Source organism: Microcaecilia unicolor, chromosome 3 (genome assembly GCF_901765095.1).
Source record: "Microcaecilia unicolor chromosome 3, aMicUni1.1, whole genome shotgun sequence".
Lineage (NCBI taxonomy): Eukaryota > Metazoa > Chordata > Amphibia > Gymnophiona > Siphonopidae > Microcaecilia > Microcaecilia unicolor.
The window spans coordinates 524,128,322-524,146,206 of NC_044033.1; the positions used below are offsets into that span (position 1 = coordinate 524,128,322).

At 46.1% G+C, this 17,885-nt stretch overlaps 1 protein-coding gene across 4 annotated transcripts in view; it reads right to left on the reverse strand.

The window, feature by feature from the left end:
- Positions 1-819: 819 nt before the first annotated feature.
- Positions 820-17,885, reverse strand: part of BEND3 (BEN domain containing 3) — a 57,475-nt gene continuing 40,409 nt past the window's right edge. For 2 of the 4 annotated variants that reach the window (XM_030199179.1, XM_030199178.1), the window contains one exon: positions 820-5,930. In XM_030199179.1, coding sequence (XP_030055039.1) covers positions 3,687-5,930 — 2,244 coding nt within the window. In that variant the 3' untranslated portion in view covers positions 820-3,686. Of the gene's footprint in view, positions 5,931-6,194; positions 6,276-6,636; positions 6,769-17,885 lie in introns of those variants that run through there. The other 2 variants (XM_030199180.1, XM_030199181.1) reach the window with 2 other exon arrangements.

Here is a 17,885-nt window from a genome sequence, read left to right on the forward strand (position 1 = left end):
CAAAACCAAAAATCAAAATAATGGCCCACTCAATTTTCAAAAATATGTATAACCGACAGGAATGTGTATTAAAGGAAGGAGAAAGCCTCAAAGAGCTCCAGATCAAACGATCTACAGAGCTAAAGATGATCACAATGATCTGTTCTTCATCGTTCTTAAAAAACCTTCCCAGTCTTTAAGGAGTTACTGTGTGGATTAAATCAAACTGTCTGTATACGGCTTGTCACAGCCCTTCAATATAAACAGCATCAAACAGTAACACACATTGTGCTATGCTTGTATTTCCTACTGTATAAATCCAACAAAGCACAGAAGTCAAAAACTTTGGAATCTGTACTTAGCTCAAAAAGGCTGAGCAAGTCGTCTCTCCTGTATTCAATCAGTCCCCCAGAGAAAGTTTAAGCAAAAGAACATACCTAAATCTCCACTACCCAAGCTGCAAAGGACTCAAATACCAAACAACTTATGAAACCAGCTTTTCCTACATAAGCACACAACTGTAGAACGCACTACCAAAAGCCGTGAAAACAACAGATGACCACCTAAACTTCAGGAAATCACTAAAAACTAACCTATTCAAAAAGGCATACCCTAATGATCCAACTTAAATGCCTGAACCCTTCTACACAAGGAACTCATGCTAGTAAAGGACATAACACATGAACCTTATTCTACCATAACACCATTTTGTATTTGTTCTTACCGACTTGGCGAACGCCTTACGGTACTGTGTAAGCCACACTGAGCCTGCTAATAGGTGGGAAAATGTGGGAGACAAATGTAACAAATAAATAAAATAGATCGGTTGATCTGGAGCTCTTTGAGGCTTTTTCCTTCCTTTAATACACATTCCTGCTGGTTATACATATTTTTGAAATTAGAGTGGGCCATTATTTTGATTTTTGGTTTTAATGGTTTGGTTCAATTGACTCCACATCCTTTCGTATTGACGTTTTAGTGAATTTGAGAATCCAGCAGATGGTAAGGTATATCGATTGAGAGCATTAACTTCATGTGGAACATCATATGTTGTTTACTGTATTAACTGCTCATGTGTCAAGTTATATATTGGCCAAACTTTGCGCTCTTTGAAGATTAGGATTTTGGAACATAAGAGTATGATAGTGACACAAAAATAAAATACTCCTTTGGCTTATCACTGTAAACGTTTTAATCATGATTTTCTTTATTTGAAACGTTTGGCACTTGAATGGATTCCACCCTATCGAACAGGAGGAGATAGATGGCAGCGTCTCCTACAGGCAGAACAACGGTGGACATTTAAGCTGAAGACTGTGCAGCCAATGGATTTAAATGGGAAGATTTGAGTGGCATTGGTTCAATAGAAAAACGTGAACAGAAACCAGCCTCCTGATTGATGCTCCGATGAGATAGCATTTAATTTAAATAGAGAACCACCATTTTGTAAGAGCTAGCCCAATATCAGTAGCAACGTATGTTGAGCTGAGTTGGAAAGTGAGTGAGACACTATTTTTTCTGAAGATTGTTCCAGTGATTATGATGGTATATTAGGAGCTTTTCTGCTTTAATTGAAGTGCCCTGCAAGTCCCTGATGCATTGAATCGAAACACTGGCCATCGACGGATGGATGCGGTTAGACTGTTAATGAAGCTGCGAAGTTCCGGGCTGCTGGAAGAAGTGCTTTGAAGTTGTGTAGAAGGTAAGTACATCTAAATGTTTAATTTCAAAATAAAAATGTTATTAAGTTCAGAGGAGGTTTTTTGGCCCATGATTGAACTAAAGACATTTGTAGACTGAATATTATATGGCTCACTGAGGCTTTTTCCTCCTTGAGAGTTTTTTTATGAGTACGGTCTCAACTGAAGTTTGAAAAGGTTGGAGATGTTGTTTTGCATTGATTTGAAACGTCAAAGAACAGCAACAAAAATGATTAGTAGTCTAGGAGGAAAGGCTGGGGGGAGTTCTATTTACTGATCTTAAAAAAAAGAGAGGCCTGAAGGTATGACCCAACTGCAGTTTTCAAACACATAAAAGGTTACAGAACACAGTAATCAGCTGTCCTTCATCTCCACTGGGGCTAAGGCAAGCTATTATGTGGGTAATTCTGAAAAGGTTACCTAAATTTAGGTATTAGGACGCTGCAAAGTAAGTGTAAATTCTGTATCGGTAATTGCACACAAAATTGCCGTTATAGAATACTAGTACAAGTGGGCATTTATGTATCAACATTTAGGCGTGTCGATGGCTAATGTAAATGACCTTGACTAAATGTTGCAGTTTTGCGTATAGCTGACAGTATTCTAGAATCTTAGTGTGTAAGTGCTGGAAAACGTCCCTACCCACCCATGCTCCTCCCACTTCCACGCCTCCTTACAATCCCGTGCGATACATCTTCCACACTAATTTTCTAGAATAGCAACTAAGTGCAATCATACTTGGAATGGCAAATTAGTACCAATTAATGCAATTAACAGCTAATTTGTCAATGAACTTATGTGGATAAACTGGCGCTATTTTATAACCTTTGCGCACTAAGCACGAAAATGTATGTTCAAGATTACAGAATGAGGGGGTATGGGAGTAATGCTATACAATAGGTACTATCATACACACGCTATGTTATACGCATAAATGTTGAGAATACTGGCGTATACCAACCGAAAAGGAAAGAAGAAAATACCAGGAATCAAAACAGGGGTGGGCCAAAGAACTTCCAGCAATCAAGTATTAAAAAACGCTCTTTTATTGGCAAAAAGACCAGACACGGGGCCGTGCTTCGGCGGAGAGCCGCCTGCTTCAAGGGTCACAAATGCTCTGTCAAATATGTGAACGAGTGAGGTGACGTTATTGAGCAAAATCACAACTGGAAGAGAAAAAGCAACTGCTAGCGTCAAGGATTAGGTAGCAAAACGTGTTGGTGCTTTGCCAATAAAAAAGTATTTTTTTTTAATACTTGATTGCTGGAAATTTGTTGGTCCACCCCTTATCTGGTTCCTAGAATACTGGTATATACACATGTATGTACTCACATGCCAAATTCCTGCCTAAGCACTAGGCTGTAAATATGTGTGTCTTGCAAGGGGGGAGGGGTACACATGAGCAGTACTCACACGCACATACCTTACAGAATACTATAAAGTCCATATGTCTTTTCACATTTAGGTGTCTGCAGTTACACCACCTCAGGCATACGTTAGGGCATGGGAAGAGTAAGAAATTCTAACTTTAAAAGCTATCAAGCACTGCAGCAAATTATTTATGGATGTGGTGGAATCTCCACTCTGGAGAATTCGAAACATCTTTCTGGAATGGTTGAGGTATACTTTAGGGAGAGGGAGGACACCCACTAGATGAACCCATAGGGCCTTCCAGCCAAATCTATATAAAATGATTTAATCTTAATCCAAAGTCTGAAAGCTCTGGAGCAAGACGAAAATGTCCTAATGTAGCGTAAGGGTGGGAGAATGTGGAAAATCTGACATTTTTGATCGGTTATAAGAGAGGTAGCCAACTCTGTCATTAAAAAGTTCAGTGTCCTAATGTAATGGCATCCACCATGGTGGAGAATCTCTTTTACATAGCAAGTCATTCCCCACTGCTGCAATCTTCAGCATTCCTGTCCTAGAAAATTCAAATTAAAAAATGCAGCATTTCCAGCTGGAATTCTCTACATGTCCTACCAATAACTTAGTGGCCCCAGTCTGTCACTTCTTTGCTTTCTTGGCCTTTTTAAGTATATCACATTTTTTCCTATTAGGCCGCCTGCATCTCTCGTCGATGCTGGGAATACATTCGTAATGCCACACCTCCTCCATCTTCTCCACTGGGTAAACAGCTTCCACGTAGTGCCGGATCAGTCTCAACCGGACCGGGTCCAGCTGCTTCTTATTGCAAGCCCCCGAGTGGTTGTACTGCAGCCGGAGGTTCTCCGGAGTGAAAAGTTCAGGGAAGAGCCTAACCAGCAGCCGAGCAGCAAAGTTCCCCACAGAGAGGCTCTGCTGAACAATCTCCCTGACCTCCTTGTCAGATAGCAGGTAGACAGAGGGCACAGGAAAGTCTGGGGGCAGCACCACCAGTTCATCCAATGGGATCTTGCAGAAGTCCTTACTGCTCCTCTCTGGCGGCAGGGGTGGCCCTTCCAGCAATTCCCGGAACCTGTCTGGGTTCAGTTCGAAGGACATAAAGTCTCTTCTCTCGGGCCCCGGCACGTGCACCTTCCGCTGCTGTTGGTACGTCCGCCGCTGCTCTGTATCCCGGCGCCGGCACCTCTCGTCCAGCTTGCCCACGAATTCCAGCATCCACACCCGGTCATTACGGGCTCTTGGATACAGAAGTTGCACATAGTGCCGAATAAGTTTGATTCTGACAGGGTCCAGTTGCTTCTTGCCCAGCGAGCCACTGCAGTTGTACTGCTTGCGCAGGTTTTCCTGTGTGAACAGCTCAGGGAAGAGGTGCACAAGTAAGCGGGAAGCAAAATTACCAATGGACAGGCTGCTCTCATAGATGCTCCTCAGCTGCTCCTTGCTGAGCATGTATTCCGGGACAGGCACCTCAAAGTCAGGTGGGGAGAAGTCAATCTTCTCAAAGTCCACAGGCACCAACCATATCTTCTTGGACCGGCGCCCAGGTCGTTCGTACTCGTAGCCATCTTCAACTTTCACCACAGACACATCGTCAGGCAGGCTAGAAGAGTCGTAGCAGTCATCTCGAACCTCCTCACAATCGCTGCTGTCCACGTAGATGCTCTCCATCTCGTCATCTATGCGCTGGGTGCACTGCTGCAACCAGGCCTCCTCCTCCTGCATATCGGGGAAGTAAATCTCTGTGTACCTGCGGATCATCTGCAGCCGATGAGGGTCCAATGGAAGTTTGTTAGAGCCTCCGTAGCAGCTGTAGCGTTCAGCCAGTTTCCGCTGATCAAAAAGCTCAGGGAAGAGCCGGTGCAGCAGGAACACTGCAAACTCCCCTGGAGAGGAGGCCTCATCTAAGAAGTCACTGAGGTCTTGGGCATCTAGGGTATAGTCCAACATGCCAACACTGTTTTGGTCCAAGGACAGGGCTTCCTCCTGCTCCTTGTCCTCAATGAAGCGCACAGTGTCCACTTCCTCAGTCTGGTAGAAAGTGGGCTGCTGGATGCCTTGCTGTTGATCCCCCTCCATTTCCCTCTGGGCCCAGAAACGGCTGAAGAAGTCATTGACCTGTGGCAGGCACTCTGTCTGCCAAACTTGGGTGCTCTTCACAGAGGGGTAGCAGGCCTCCACGTAACTCCGAATGAGTTGCAAATGCAAGGACTCCAGTTTCTTCCTCCCCGGGAAGCCACAGGTGCTGCAGCCCTGCCCAAACTCATCGTCACCAAACAGCTCTGGAAAGAGCTGCACCAGCAGCCTGCATGCAAGGTCCCCAGCTGAGACACTCTGATCCAACACCTGTTTCAGCTCTGCACTTGTCAGCTGGTACTCAGGTGGTGGCTGAAACTCAGCCACAGACTCCACTGGGCTCACCTTTCTTTTGATCCGGCTCACCTCCAGGGACAGCAGGTCCACCTTGCTGTGCAGCTGTGACATGTTGGAGCTCAGTGCGTTGAGCGTGTAGAACATCTTCTGGATCAGAGTAAAGATATTGGGATCAGTCTCAGTGGCCACTATAGCACTACCACCAGAGTCTCGCTTGCGTTGGTCATTCAGCATCCGGAGAGGGGAAGGGCTGCCAGCACTGCTAACCTCATAGGCAGCAAATTGATCTGGTCCGGGTGGGATTTTCTTTTCAGTTATTTTGTGTGAGATGCCATAGAGTGGTTTCTTGTAGGAAGCAGTGGTGGTGATCTTGCTGGGTGGCTCATCTCCATCGCCAAGAAACATGGTGCTGGAACTTACGACCTTGCTTGACTGGTCCAGGCATCCCAGTGTAGGAGAGCTGACGTCTCGAGACTTTATACAGGAGAGCAGACTCTGCGAATACATAAGTTTTATGTTAGTCATATCATCCCCGTTAATCAGGCTGTGCCTTCTCAAAACCCCTCAGAGCCACAACTACACCAATATACACAATAAAACCAGTGTGTCAAACACAAAGAGTTTAAATCCCTGGAAGTGGCTTCTAGTAGTGGCCATTGCACTGGTACGGATTTACGTCTCTACCACTTTTCAACCATGGCAGCCTGTACAAAAGGACACAACTCCAGAATACATCCCACCCACCCACCCTTTAGTCACCTGTTCCCTGGATCAGTTCAGAGTGTCTCAACCTTTTCAAACCCCAGGCATGCCCACATTTTCAAAAATTTCATGCAGCACGTCAACCTCCAAACAGCAGACAGTGTAGACGTGGGACGGTACTCGTATAGCTGAAAGAGAAGCCAGGGAAACACTGAAAATCCCACCAGAGGCTGGAAGAGCTTCAAGGGAGCAATTCTATAACTGGGCGCATGCAGTTACACACGTGTGAATGCACTATTCTATAAGGTAGCGTAAGTGCAAGGGGAGCATACACAAAAGCAGAGCCTGGGCGTGGCACCACCTCATAACTCATAACTTATAGAATAGGTTATGCACACTGCATGGTGCCCTTAGGCACGCCAACGTATGCCAGCCATAGACCTGGCGTAAGTGGTTGTGCCTTAATATAGGCATTTTGATGCTAGTTTGTTATGCTTACAATCTCGGAGTAGATGTGGTAGGTTGCTTCACTCTAACAAATTGGATTTGTCATTAGTTTCGCATATTCGTTTATTATCATCTCATAAGAAGTTACTTATAGCCGTAGCACCAAAGTGATGGAGTGCTCTTCCTGTTGGATTAAGACATGAACAAAATTATATGCGTTTTCGTAAAAACTGTTAAAAACTTGGCTATTTCAAAAGAACCTATTTTGATTTTTGTGATCCGTTATAATTCTGATACGTGTATTTTATTCTTCTTTTAACCTTTTTTAAAAGTTATGTTGAATAGCTCATAAGATTTTATTTACCACTGTAAATCGTCTGGAGCTTCTGATATAAAAAATTATGTCTTACTAGTATTCTATACTGGAATCTATGATCAAATTTGTCGCTCAGTGCATGGCATCAACATGCCTAACCTTCCTTTCTGAATACGCTACCAGAACCCTTAGCCACACCCTTGTCACCTCTCGCTTGGACGATTGCAATGTGCTTCTCACTGGTCTTCCGCTCAGCCATCTCTCTCCTCTCCAGTCTGTCCAAAATTCTGCAGCACAACTTATTTTTCGCCAAAATCGTTATACCCACACTAGCCCACTCCTCAAGTCACTTCACTGGCTCCCTGTCCACTTCCGCATACAGTTCAAACTTCTCTTACTGACCTATAAGTGCATTCACTCTGCAGCTCCTCAGTACCTCTCCACTCTCATCTCTCCCTACATTCCTCCCTGTAAACTCCGCTCACTGGACAAATCTCTCTTGTTGTCCCCCTTCTCCTCCACTGCTAACTCCAGGCTTCGTCCCTTTCCCTCGCGGCACCTTATGCCTGGAATAGACTTCCTGAGCCTGTACGTCTAGCTCCATCTCTACCTGTTTTCAAATCTATGCTGAAAACCCACCTTTTCACCACTGCCTTTGGCTCCTAACCACAACTCATTTGCCCTCCCCCCTTGTTCCTTCTCACCCAGTACTTCCCTCACCCTTATTTGTCTTGTCTGTCTGTATTTTAGATTGTAAGCTCTATTGAGCAGGGACTGTCTCTCTGTGTCAGGTGTTCAGCGCTGCGTGCGTCTGGTAGCGCTATACAAATGCTAATAATAATAACCTGAGGCGCCAAGTTACAGAATTACCTCATACTGTATCTGGGATGGAGAGAGACTTGTGTGATTCCATATAGAGCAGGGGCCAGGTACGCTGGATGCCCTAGGCAAACCTTCAGTCTTGCCTCCCCCCTGCTAAATTAACTTTCAGACCCTTAATCTGCCTCTCCCCCCCAAAAAAAATCATCAAGCTTTTAAATATTAAATTCTGGTGTGTGTATGTATCACACACAAATAAAGAGGGCAATTTCCAAAAGTTATTTACCCAGATAAATGGGTATTTGAAAACTGCCCACCCTTCCTGCAGGTAAAAGTGCACCATTGATGGTTCTTGTCTCGGGATCTACTGTTTTGCTTTTACACCATCTGCTCTTTGCGGCCCAGGTGACCACCTAGCCTTGGCTAACGGTTGGGCCGGCGCTGATTACACAAGTGCTCAGAAAGGAGTCCCTGCATGTTTAAGCACCACTGCTATCCCTTGCGACAAGCATATCCCACGTGCATCAGGCAGTGATGAGTCTGGTGAATATTTTCCTGATCAGGTCTGAGCGCCTGCCAGTGTGCCACGGATTAGTTAACTGAAGAGCAACATACCTTGTTTGTGCACTCCCTCGTTTCTCTATACACAGAAACAGCTGCACCAGTGGCGTAGCTACTATGGGGCCAAGGGGGCCTGGGCCCCCGTAGATTTGGCCCTGGACCCCCCTACCGACGACTCTCTCAACCCCCCCCCCCCCCATCGTCAACCCACCATCGCCGTCTGCTACCTTTGCCGGTGGGGGACTCCAACCCCCGCCAGCCGAAGTCTTCTTCCTTCGTTTGGTTTCTAAGTCCACCCATGAAGACACCTGTGCTCGTGTAGAATAAGCCCTGAGGGAAGGCAGAGGAGCTTTACCCACCGTCAGACTCAGAAACCAAACGAAGGAAGAAGACTTCAGCTGGCGGGGATTGGGGTCCCCCGCCAGCAAAGGTAGGCAACGACGGGCCGGGGGGGGAGGTCAAAGTTGTTGGCGGTGGTGCCGGCGGCGGCGGGGGGGGGGGGGGGGGCTAAAATGTGTCCCCTCACCTCGGGCTCTGGACCCCCCTCCCGCCGAAGTCTGGCTATGCCCCGATGCACTGTCTTTGCAAAGAGTAAAAATCTTAGCTCTGGCCAAGGGAAAAAAAAAAGTCCCAAAAATAAAATAAAAACAGTATGTGGCATCTGTTACAACTGCAGCACGGTAGACGTGGTCTCCTGTCGCAGAGTCAGGGTGCATGCCTTCCGCAGGAGTACAGAGGTGGGACTGGGGGGGGGGGGGGGGGGGTCAGAGTTCCTGGCCCCAAGAGTCAAGTTATTTCGTGTTTGATGGCTCTCTGCATGGATTAACCCAAGAGCACAGAAGCAGTACATGTGGCATCCAGAATCACCCCCCCCCCCACAGAAAGAAAAAGTGAGCCTGGGACTGAGGAACGCTCTCCTAGCATTTCAGAAGGAGAAAGACTGCGACAGGTTAATTTCCATCAGTTCTGGCAGGCTGTGCAGAACTAGTGATAATCTGCTGGACACAGATTATAGAATGCTCATGAACAAACCATAAGAGGGTCCCGACAACTGAGATACAGGAGGCTGTGGGTCTGGACATCTGAATCATTATAAAGCTCTGGACTAGACTTGAAAGTGGAAGGCTGTTGGGTGTAACCTGAACTGGGGGTCTTGTATACCGAATGAAGAAAGAGGAGAAAGAGCAAAAATAAATTATAATTGCTCTTGTTTGCTGTTAGGGTACCGGAAACAAGAAGCAAAAATTCTACCAAAGTGCAACAATAGGCATGCCAGAGCGCACAACAAAGGACAGAATGGCAACCACAAGAAACTTTATTCGAGCAAATCATCAGCGGAAACCTGATGTAGCCACATTACTGCTTGCATCAGGGAATAAATCTAGAGGGGGGAAAATATATATATATCAATGTACATAAGGGAAAATTAGGTCTTACCTGATAATTTTCTTTCCTTTAGTCACAGCAGATGAATCCAGAGACATGCGAGTTGTGTCTATCTACCAGCAGGTGGAGATAGAGAGCACTAAGTTTTTTTTTGTTTGTTTGTTTTACCCTCCTCACAGGAAAACAAACAAGTGCAACTACCTAAACAGAGAAACAGAACAACTCTAGCACTGAGCACTGTCACAACAATGTCTGAGAAAGTGAGGGACTCTGGATTCATCTGCTGTGACTAAAGGAAAGAAAATAAGACCTAATTTTCCCTTCCTTGTGGTCAGCAGTCATCAAATCCAGAGACATGTGGGAGGTAGCAAAGCAGTCCTTAAGTAGGGTGGGGACAGGATATTGCCATGGAGAGAACCGATACCCCAAAAGACGCCTCAGACCGTGCTGAAATATCCACATGATAATGCTGAAAGAATGTATGCAACAACGATTGAGTAGCCACCCTGAAAATCTCCTCAAGGAATAAGCGCGAGACTCCACCCATGAAGACACCTGTGCTCGTGCAGAATAAGCCCTGAGGGAAAGCAGAGGAGCTTTACCCACCGTCAAATAAGCAGAAGGAACAGCCTCGTGGATCCAACGCACTATGGTGGCCTTCGAGGCCACCTTGCCACAACAATAATGAACAGATGATCCAACCAACAAAATTCTTTCGTGGGCTGCAGATATTGCAGCAGTAGACAGTGCACATCCAGATACCTGAACTGTGCAAACTCTTGAGGATAGTCCTCCTCATGAAAGGACAGAAGAAGCAACGGCTGATTCAAGTGAAAACGAGGTCACCATTTTGGGTAGAAAGCATGGCACCGGGTGGAGTATCACCTCGCTCTCCGAAAATTGGAGGAACGGATCTTGACATGACAATGCCTGAAGTTCCGAAATCCGATGCGCCAACGAAATTGCTACATAAGAAAATAAGAATAGCCATACTGGGTGAGACCAATGGTCCATCTAGCCCAGTATCCTGCTTCCACCAGTGCCCAATCCAGGTCACAAGTACCTGGCAGAAACCTAACTAGTAGCTGCATTCCATGCTACCAATCCCAGGGTAAGCAGTGGCTTCCCCCATGTCCAACTCAATAACAGACTATGGACTTTCCTCCAGGAACTTGTCCAGACCTTTTTTAAATGCAGATATGCTGTCGTTACCACATCCTCTGACAACGAATTACAGAAGTTTAACTATTCTTTAAGTGAAAAAATATTTCTTCATATATATTTTAAAAGTATATCTATGCAATTTCATTGAATGGCCCCTGGTCTCTGTACTTTTTGAATGAGTGAAAAACTGATTCACCTCCACCTGCTCCACACCTCTCAGAATTTTGTAGACCTCAATCATATACCCCCTTATCCATGAAGAGCCCTAATCTCTTTAGCCTTTCCTCATATGGCAGCAGTTCCACCCCTCTATCATTTTGGTTGCTCTCCTTTGAACCTTTTCTAATGTTGCTATACCTTTGAGATACAGCAACCAGAATTGATGACAATACGCAAGGTGAGCTGAGCTATACAGAGGCATTATAATATTTTTGGTCTTATGTTGAATCCCTCTCCTAATAATTCCTAGCATTCTGTTTGCTCTTTTGGCTGCTGCCACACACTGTGCAGAAGATTTCAGCATATTATCCACAACACCACCTGGATCTTTTTCTTGAGTGATGACCCCCCAAAGTGGACCCTAGCATCAGATAACTGTGACTCGGATTAATCTTCCCAATGTGCGTCACTTTGCATTTGTCTACATTAAATTTCACCTGCAATTTGGATGCCCAGGCTTCCAGTTTCCTAAGATCTTCCTGCAATTTTTCAAAACCCGCATGCGTTTTTGACAACTTTGAATAGTTTTGTGTCATCTGCAAATTTAATCACCTCACTCGTTCCCATTTCCAGATCATTTATAAATATGTTAAATAGAACCAGTTCCAGTACAGATCCCTGCGGCACTCCACTATTCACCGTCCTCCATTGAGAAAAATGGCCATTCAACAGGAAGCCAATGATATAGTTGAAGTAGAGGGGGAATGTGATCTGTGCGTCGAGCATGGCACAGAAGACGGATGGTGGTATTCTGGAGTGTTTAAAGGTTTTTTAGCTGATATTTCAGGCATCCTAAGTAAACGACGTTGCAATAGTCTAGCCCTGAATAGATAGGTGAGACGAGGGAATGAAATGAGGTTTTATCAAAGAAACATCTAATTTAGCGTAACTGGCGTAAAAAAAGAACCCCAAGTTGCACACTGCAGAAATTTGCAAGAGAAATGATAATTGAGAATCCAGAGTAACTCCTAAGTAGCGGAAAGAATCACAAGGTTGCTCAAGAGTTCTATGGAGGTTTTGAGGAGAAGAAAGCGGAGGAAGACTACCAGTAAATCAACAGGTGTCAGTTTTTTGATTATTTAAAACTAGGAGATGAGAGGATAACCAGTCTGAAACAGTTTGAAGACAGTCCTGAAGGGGATGGATATCTAAAGAATAAAAATTGACAGAGAAAATTAACAGGATATCATCCACGTAGAAATGCAAGAAGTATTAAAATGACTGGACAGGAGTTGCCAGAGGGCTGAAAAAGAGGTTAAAGAGAATAGGAGAGAGGATTAAACCTTGCGGAACTTGGCAAGCCAAAGGGCAAGAAGAGGAAATAGAAGATGGCAAATGGTCACTATAAGAGCATCCTAAGAGGAGTGAAGAGAACCAAGAGAGTACAGTACCCGATATTGCAAGAGAAGAGAGCCGAGAAGTGAGCAATGAGTGATTGGCAAGACCGAAAGCAGAGGAGAGATCCAAAGAAATAGCTAGAACAAAATTGTGCTTATCTAAATGTAGTAGATTTCTCAAATAATGTCTAAGGACCCACCAGTCTAAAGTAATCCTGGCTCACTCCCCGTAAAAGCTGGTCAGATGACCACCTAGCTAATGCAGCGGAGAGTGGACCAGCAGCCCATCATTTTGAAGGATGGGCAAGCTGAGATGAATGAGAAGGCTGCCCCATGGATCACTTATACAGATGAAAGGACTGCTTTGGCTGATACCTAGATCTCTGGAATGTAGAAAACCGCCCCAGGCGATAATGTCTGAAGTCCCTCAAACAAGCATGTGGCGGAGCAGTTCTGGATGAGCTCTTGGGCTCATCCTCTGGCAGGTGCTGCATCTTAGTTTCTCCTAAATCCTTAACCAACTTCTCTAAATCCTCTCCAAAGAGGAGCTTCCCCTTAAACGGTAACTTGGTCAAGCGCTGTTTAGACACAGCGTCTGCTGCCCAGTGTTGAAGCCACAAAAGGCACCTGGCAGCAACTGCAAATACCATTTCCTAACCAAAGCCCTGACCAGATCATATGCCAGGTGCACCAGACCCATCTCTATATTCGGAAATTCCAAGGAAACCTGGGAATCTGCGTCAGCCAGCAAGTCTGCAGCCTGCTGAACCTAGCTGAGACAAGCTCAGGCAGCATAAGAACTGCAAATAGACGCCTATATTGACAGCGCCAACACCTCAAAGAAGAGCTTTAACACAGAGAGTTGCACGGGGACAGAAATTTCATCCATCCCCGCAAGTAATCTCCTCCATTCCCGCCCATCCCCTGTGCTAAAATATCCCAATTTGTGGCAAAGTAACTCAACAATAGCCCATGTAGATAACTTTCCCTCTCAGGTCTTATGGGGATTTCAAAGTTATCAACCATATACATTAATTTTTTTTAGTGCTATTATAATTTCCATGGCACAAGGAAAGGATAGGTAGGCTGGCCTGGCACTTCATTTCTGTGGGCACCAGTCTGCATCCATCCCCGCAGGATTTCCATTAAGCCCGTTCCCATGCAGCTCTCCACCACCGACTCCAGTTTATGGTCTTGGATGTCTTTCAAGGCCACTCTACCCTCAAGAGGGATGGTGGTCTTCTTAGTCACGGCTGCCACTAACGAATCTGCCATGGGTAACCTGAGCTTTTCCAGCTCTTCAGGGGATGCAGGAAGAAGGCGGAACATAGCCTGTACCACTTTCAAAGTGGTGTCAAGGTGTAGACTACTGTGCTGTAATCAACTCTTGAATGGCTTTGTGCACAGGGAACGACTTAGGAAGCCGCCTAGTACTTGCCATTTTCAGGTTACAGGCCGCCGGAGCCCGGTCTTCCGGAGAGGAAATAAGAACTTGCAACGCCCTAGTTATAAACATGGGCAGTTCTTCCTGGTAAACACACGTACTGTGGAAGGATCATCTTCTTCTTCAAACACCAGCTCCCCCTCTTCCAGAAAAGCAGGTAACGCTGAAGGCAGGGATGTGGCTGACAACCCTGAGTCCGAGGACGTGGCTGACAACCCTGAGTCCGAGGACCCAGAGAAGGAGGGGAGAACAAGTCTCCATCAGGAAGACCCTCAACCCTTCTCCTCTTGAATGCATTGGTTCCTTGATCCAACAGAACAGGAACCAGAGCACCAGAGGACTGAGCCCGCTTTAAAAGATATGCTTGATGTAGCAACAACACAAAGTCAGGAGTAAAGAGCTCCTGACATGCCACTCCCCCATGGGACCCAGACAGACCCCCCAGGAATGTACCCGAGGCTGAAGAAGCAAACACATCTGATACAGAAAAGGACTCCTCCATATTATCTGCTGTTGGGAAACGGAGTGCTGATCCAAAATGGCCATGGGTGAAACCGTGGCTGCGAGGAGAGCATGGCACAACTTCACCTGCACAGAAACTCAAAGTCCCCGCATCCTCGACCCTGAAATTGCAGTGCACGCACAGCCCCAACGCTGCTCTCCACTTGTGGAGGAGTAGCCTAGTGGTTAGTGCAGTGGACTCTGAACCTGGGGAACTGAGTTCGATTCCCACTGCAGCTCCTTGTGACTCTGGGCAAGTCACTTAACCCTCCATTGCCCCTGGTACAAAATAAGTACCTGAATATATGTAAACTGCTTTGAATGTAGTTGCAAAAACCTCAGAAAGGCGGTATATCAAGTCCCCCTTCCCACTTACTGCAGCAAGCATATTGTTTGACTAATTCAGCCGCCATTGCCAAAACAAAAGTGAAACCAGCAAAAGAAAAGCCAGATTTAAAGCTGTTCTCATTCCTGGAGCACTGTTCTGCAGTCTCTCGTTTCTCTGGAAGGGCAAAGCTGGGAGTCTCCTACAGAGAGCCACTCCCACTGCAACTGCTGCCAAACCCCAGAGGTATTTTTTACCTTCTTTTTTTTTTTTTTGTCTTTTCTGTGAAGAAGGCAAAGGGGAAAGTGGCTAGGGGGGCAGAGGGGAAGGGTAGGGACCTGGCACCACCAGATGTACCCTACGACTAGGTACCAACCCAGTCTATACCCTTAGGCTCAACTGAACCGGGAGACCCAGAACAGGAGCACAGCAGAAGGCCCAACCAGAAGCATGAGAGAAACTGTCTATCCACCTGCTGGAGCTAAAGAATACTGGCTGACCAGGGATCATGCCGTCCTATATCATGTAGTTCAGCTTAGTGCTCTCTATTTCCACCTGCTGGTAGATGGACACAAGTCTCTGGAGTCATCTGCTGCTGATGACAAGGAAATGTAAATAAACCTCACATAAAATAATTTCAATACCAAAATATTTATAAATATTTTTTAAAAATTAAAACCACCACTATTTTGCACAGTAAATTAACACACATTGATTGGGATGAACTGCCAAGGGTCTCAGAAAGAATGTTAATATTAAATACCTCATGTTATCTAGTGAAAGTAGAGAGAGACGTAAGTATTTGTAAATTTACGCAGTTTGCCGTGCTGTTTTCTACCCTGGGGTAAAGTTTCAGTGCACATGGATTGTTGTTGGGATTCACCACATACTACGAGGCAGAACAGCCACCCCAGTTCGCCCTGATCCCCTTTCTCTCCCGCTACAGTTTCTCCGAATTCAGGCCCCCAGCACCAAGGAGAAAGTACCTGGCCCACCACTGTAACCAGCGCTAACGTCAGCAACAACAACGAGCCTTCCAGCCTATCCGTTCATGGAGGCCCTGTTGGTACCGCCCCTCTGACGCAAGCATGTCAGAGACGGGCGGGACTAACCTGACCTTCATGAGCGTGTGGGCTGGAAGGCTCCTTGGTGCTGAAGTTAACGTTGGTACCGGGCCTGGTACTTTTTTCTTGCTGCCAGGATCCCAGCATGGCAGTGCGGGTGGTGGCAGAAGGAAGTAGGGAGGTTCGAGGAGAAATGCTGGACTTGGGGGAGGAGAGAGAGGGAGGGAGCGAGTGATGCTAGACCAAAGGAGGTGGGGAGAAAGAGAAAGTGGGTGATGCTAGATGGATGGAAGGGAGAGAAGAGAGTAAGGGAGGTTGAGCGAGGAGAAATACTGGACATGGATAGAGGGTAAGGGAAAAGAGGAGAAAATGCACTTGGATGGAGAGGACGAGAAGAGAGAGGGAGATGCACATTGATAGAGAGGCGAGGAAGGACAAGGAGATGAACATGAATGGAAGGAAAGAGAGGGAGGAAATGCCCTGCGTTGTCTAAGATTCACTGCTGCCTCCATCTGCTCTAAATGTGTCTTTACCAGGCAGCAGAGGATCCATGGCAAGTTGAAGCCCCATGGCCAAGGCAGCAGAGGATCTAGGGCTTATGAACAGCTGGGTCCTCCAGAGACCCAATTTGTAGAAGGTATAGAGCAGATCTGGAGGATCAGGCTTTTAACCAGTCCTGATGGATGAGATGCTCGTGGATGAAGGGAAATGGAAGGAAAGAGAGAGGGAGGAGATGCCGCACATGGATGGATGGATGAGGGGTAGGGAACAGAGGCATAATATGCTGCACATGGATGGAGTGAAGGGAGCAGATGAAAAATTAGAATTGAGAAACAGACAGAAAAATGGAAGAAAGCTGAATGGGAAAGGTAAGTGCCAATAAAGTGCCATAAAGTGCCAATAAAGTGCCATAACAGAAACCTGGCTCTGCCCTGATGACTCTGCTTCAGTCGCAGCCCTGTGCCATGGCGGTTATCTATTTTCACATACTCCTCGCTCTGCTGGCCGTGGGGGCGGTGTTGGACTACTTCTCTCTCCCTCCTCCAGATTTCAACCCCTTCTTCCACCTCAATCTCACTGTTTTTCCTCCTTTGAAGTCCACTCTATCCGCCTTTTCTCTCCTCTGCCTCTTCGAATAGCGGTCATTTATCGTCCCCCTGATAAGTCCCTTTCATCCTTTCTCAGTGACTTTGATGCCTGGCTTGCCTTCTTCCATGATCCTTCCTCCCCCTCTCTCATCCTTGGTGACTTTAATATTCCTGCTAATGATCCTTCCAACTCTTATATTTCCAAGTTACTCGCTTTAACGTCGTCCTTTAATCTCCAACTATGCTCCACCTCCCCCACTCATCAAAATGGTCACTGTCTTGATCTCATCTTCTCCTCCAACTGTTCACCCTCTAGTTTCCTTGCCTCCGATCTTCCCCTCTCTGATCACCATCTTATAACTTTCACACTTAAATCTCCTCCCTCCCAGTCCCGTCCTATCCTATCTAATTTATCTAGGAATCTTCACGACATTGACCCTTCATCTCTATCCTCCCATGTTTCAAACCTCCTCTCTACTGTGGCACCATCCACGTCTGTCAACGAGGCTGTTTCTTCTTACAACAATACTCTATCCTCTGCCTTAGACACTCTTGCACCTTTGATGACCCGCCCTGTAAGGCGTACAAAACCCCAACCTTGGCTGACTTCTAATATCCGCTACCTACGTTCCTGTACCCGCTCCGCCGAACGCCTCTGGCGGAAATCTCGGGCCCTTGCTGATTTCTTACACTTTAAGTTCATGCTGACCTCCTTCCAATCTGCTCTCTTACGTGCCAAACAGGATTATTATATCCAACTGACCAACTCTCTTGGCTCTAATCCTCGACTTCTCTTCACCACATTGAACTCTCTCCTCAAGGTGCCCCCTCCCCCAACTCCCCCTTCATTATCTCCTCAGACCCTTGCTGAATTCTTTCACAACAAGGTTCAAAAGATAAACCTTGCTTTCTCTACCTCACCAGCTCTCCCTCCACTAGTCCGTTCCCCTCTCTCTCCTTCCCCTCATTCCCTTTCCTCCTTTCCTGAAGTTACTATTGAGGAAACTACACTTCTCCTTTCTTCCTCAAAATGTACCACCTGTTCCTCTGATCCCATTCCCACCCACCTTCTTAATG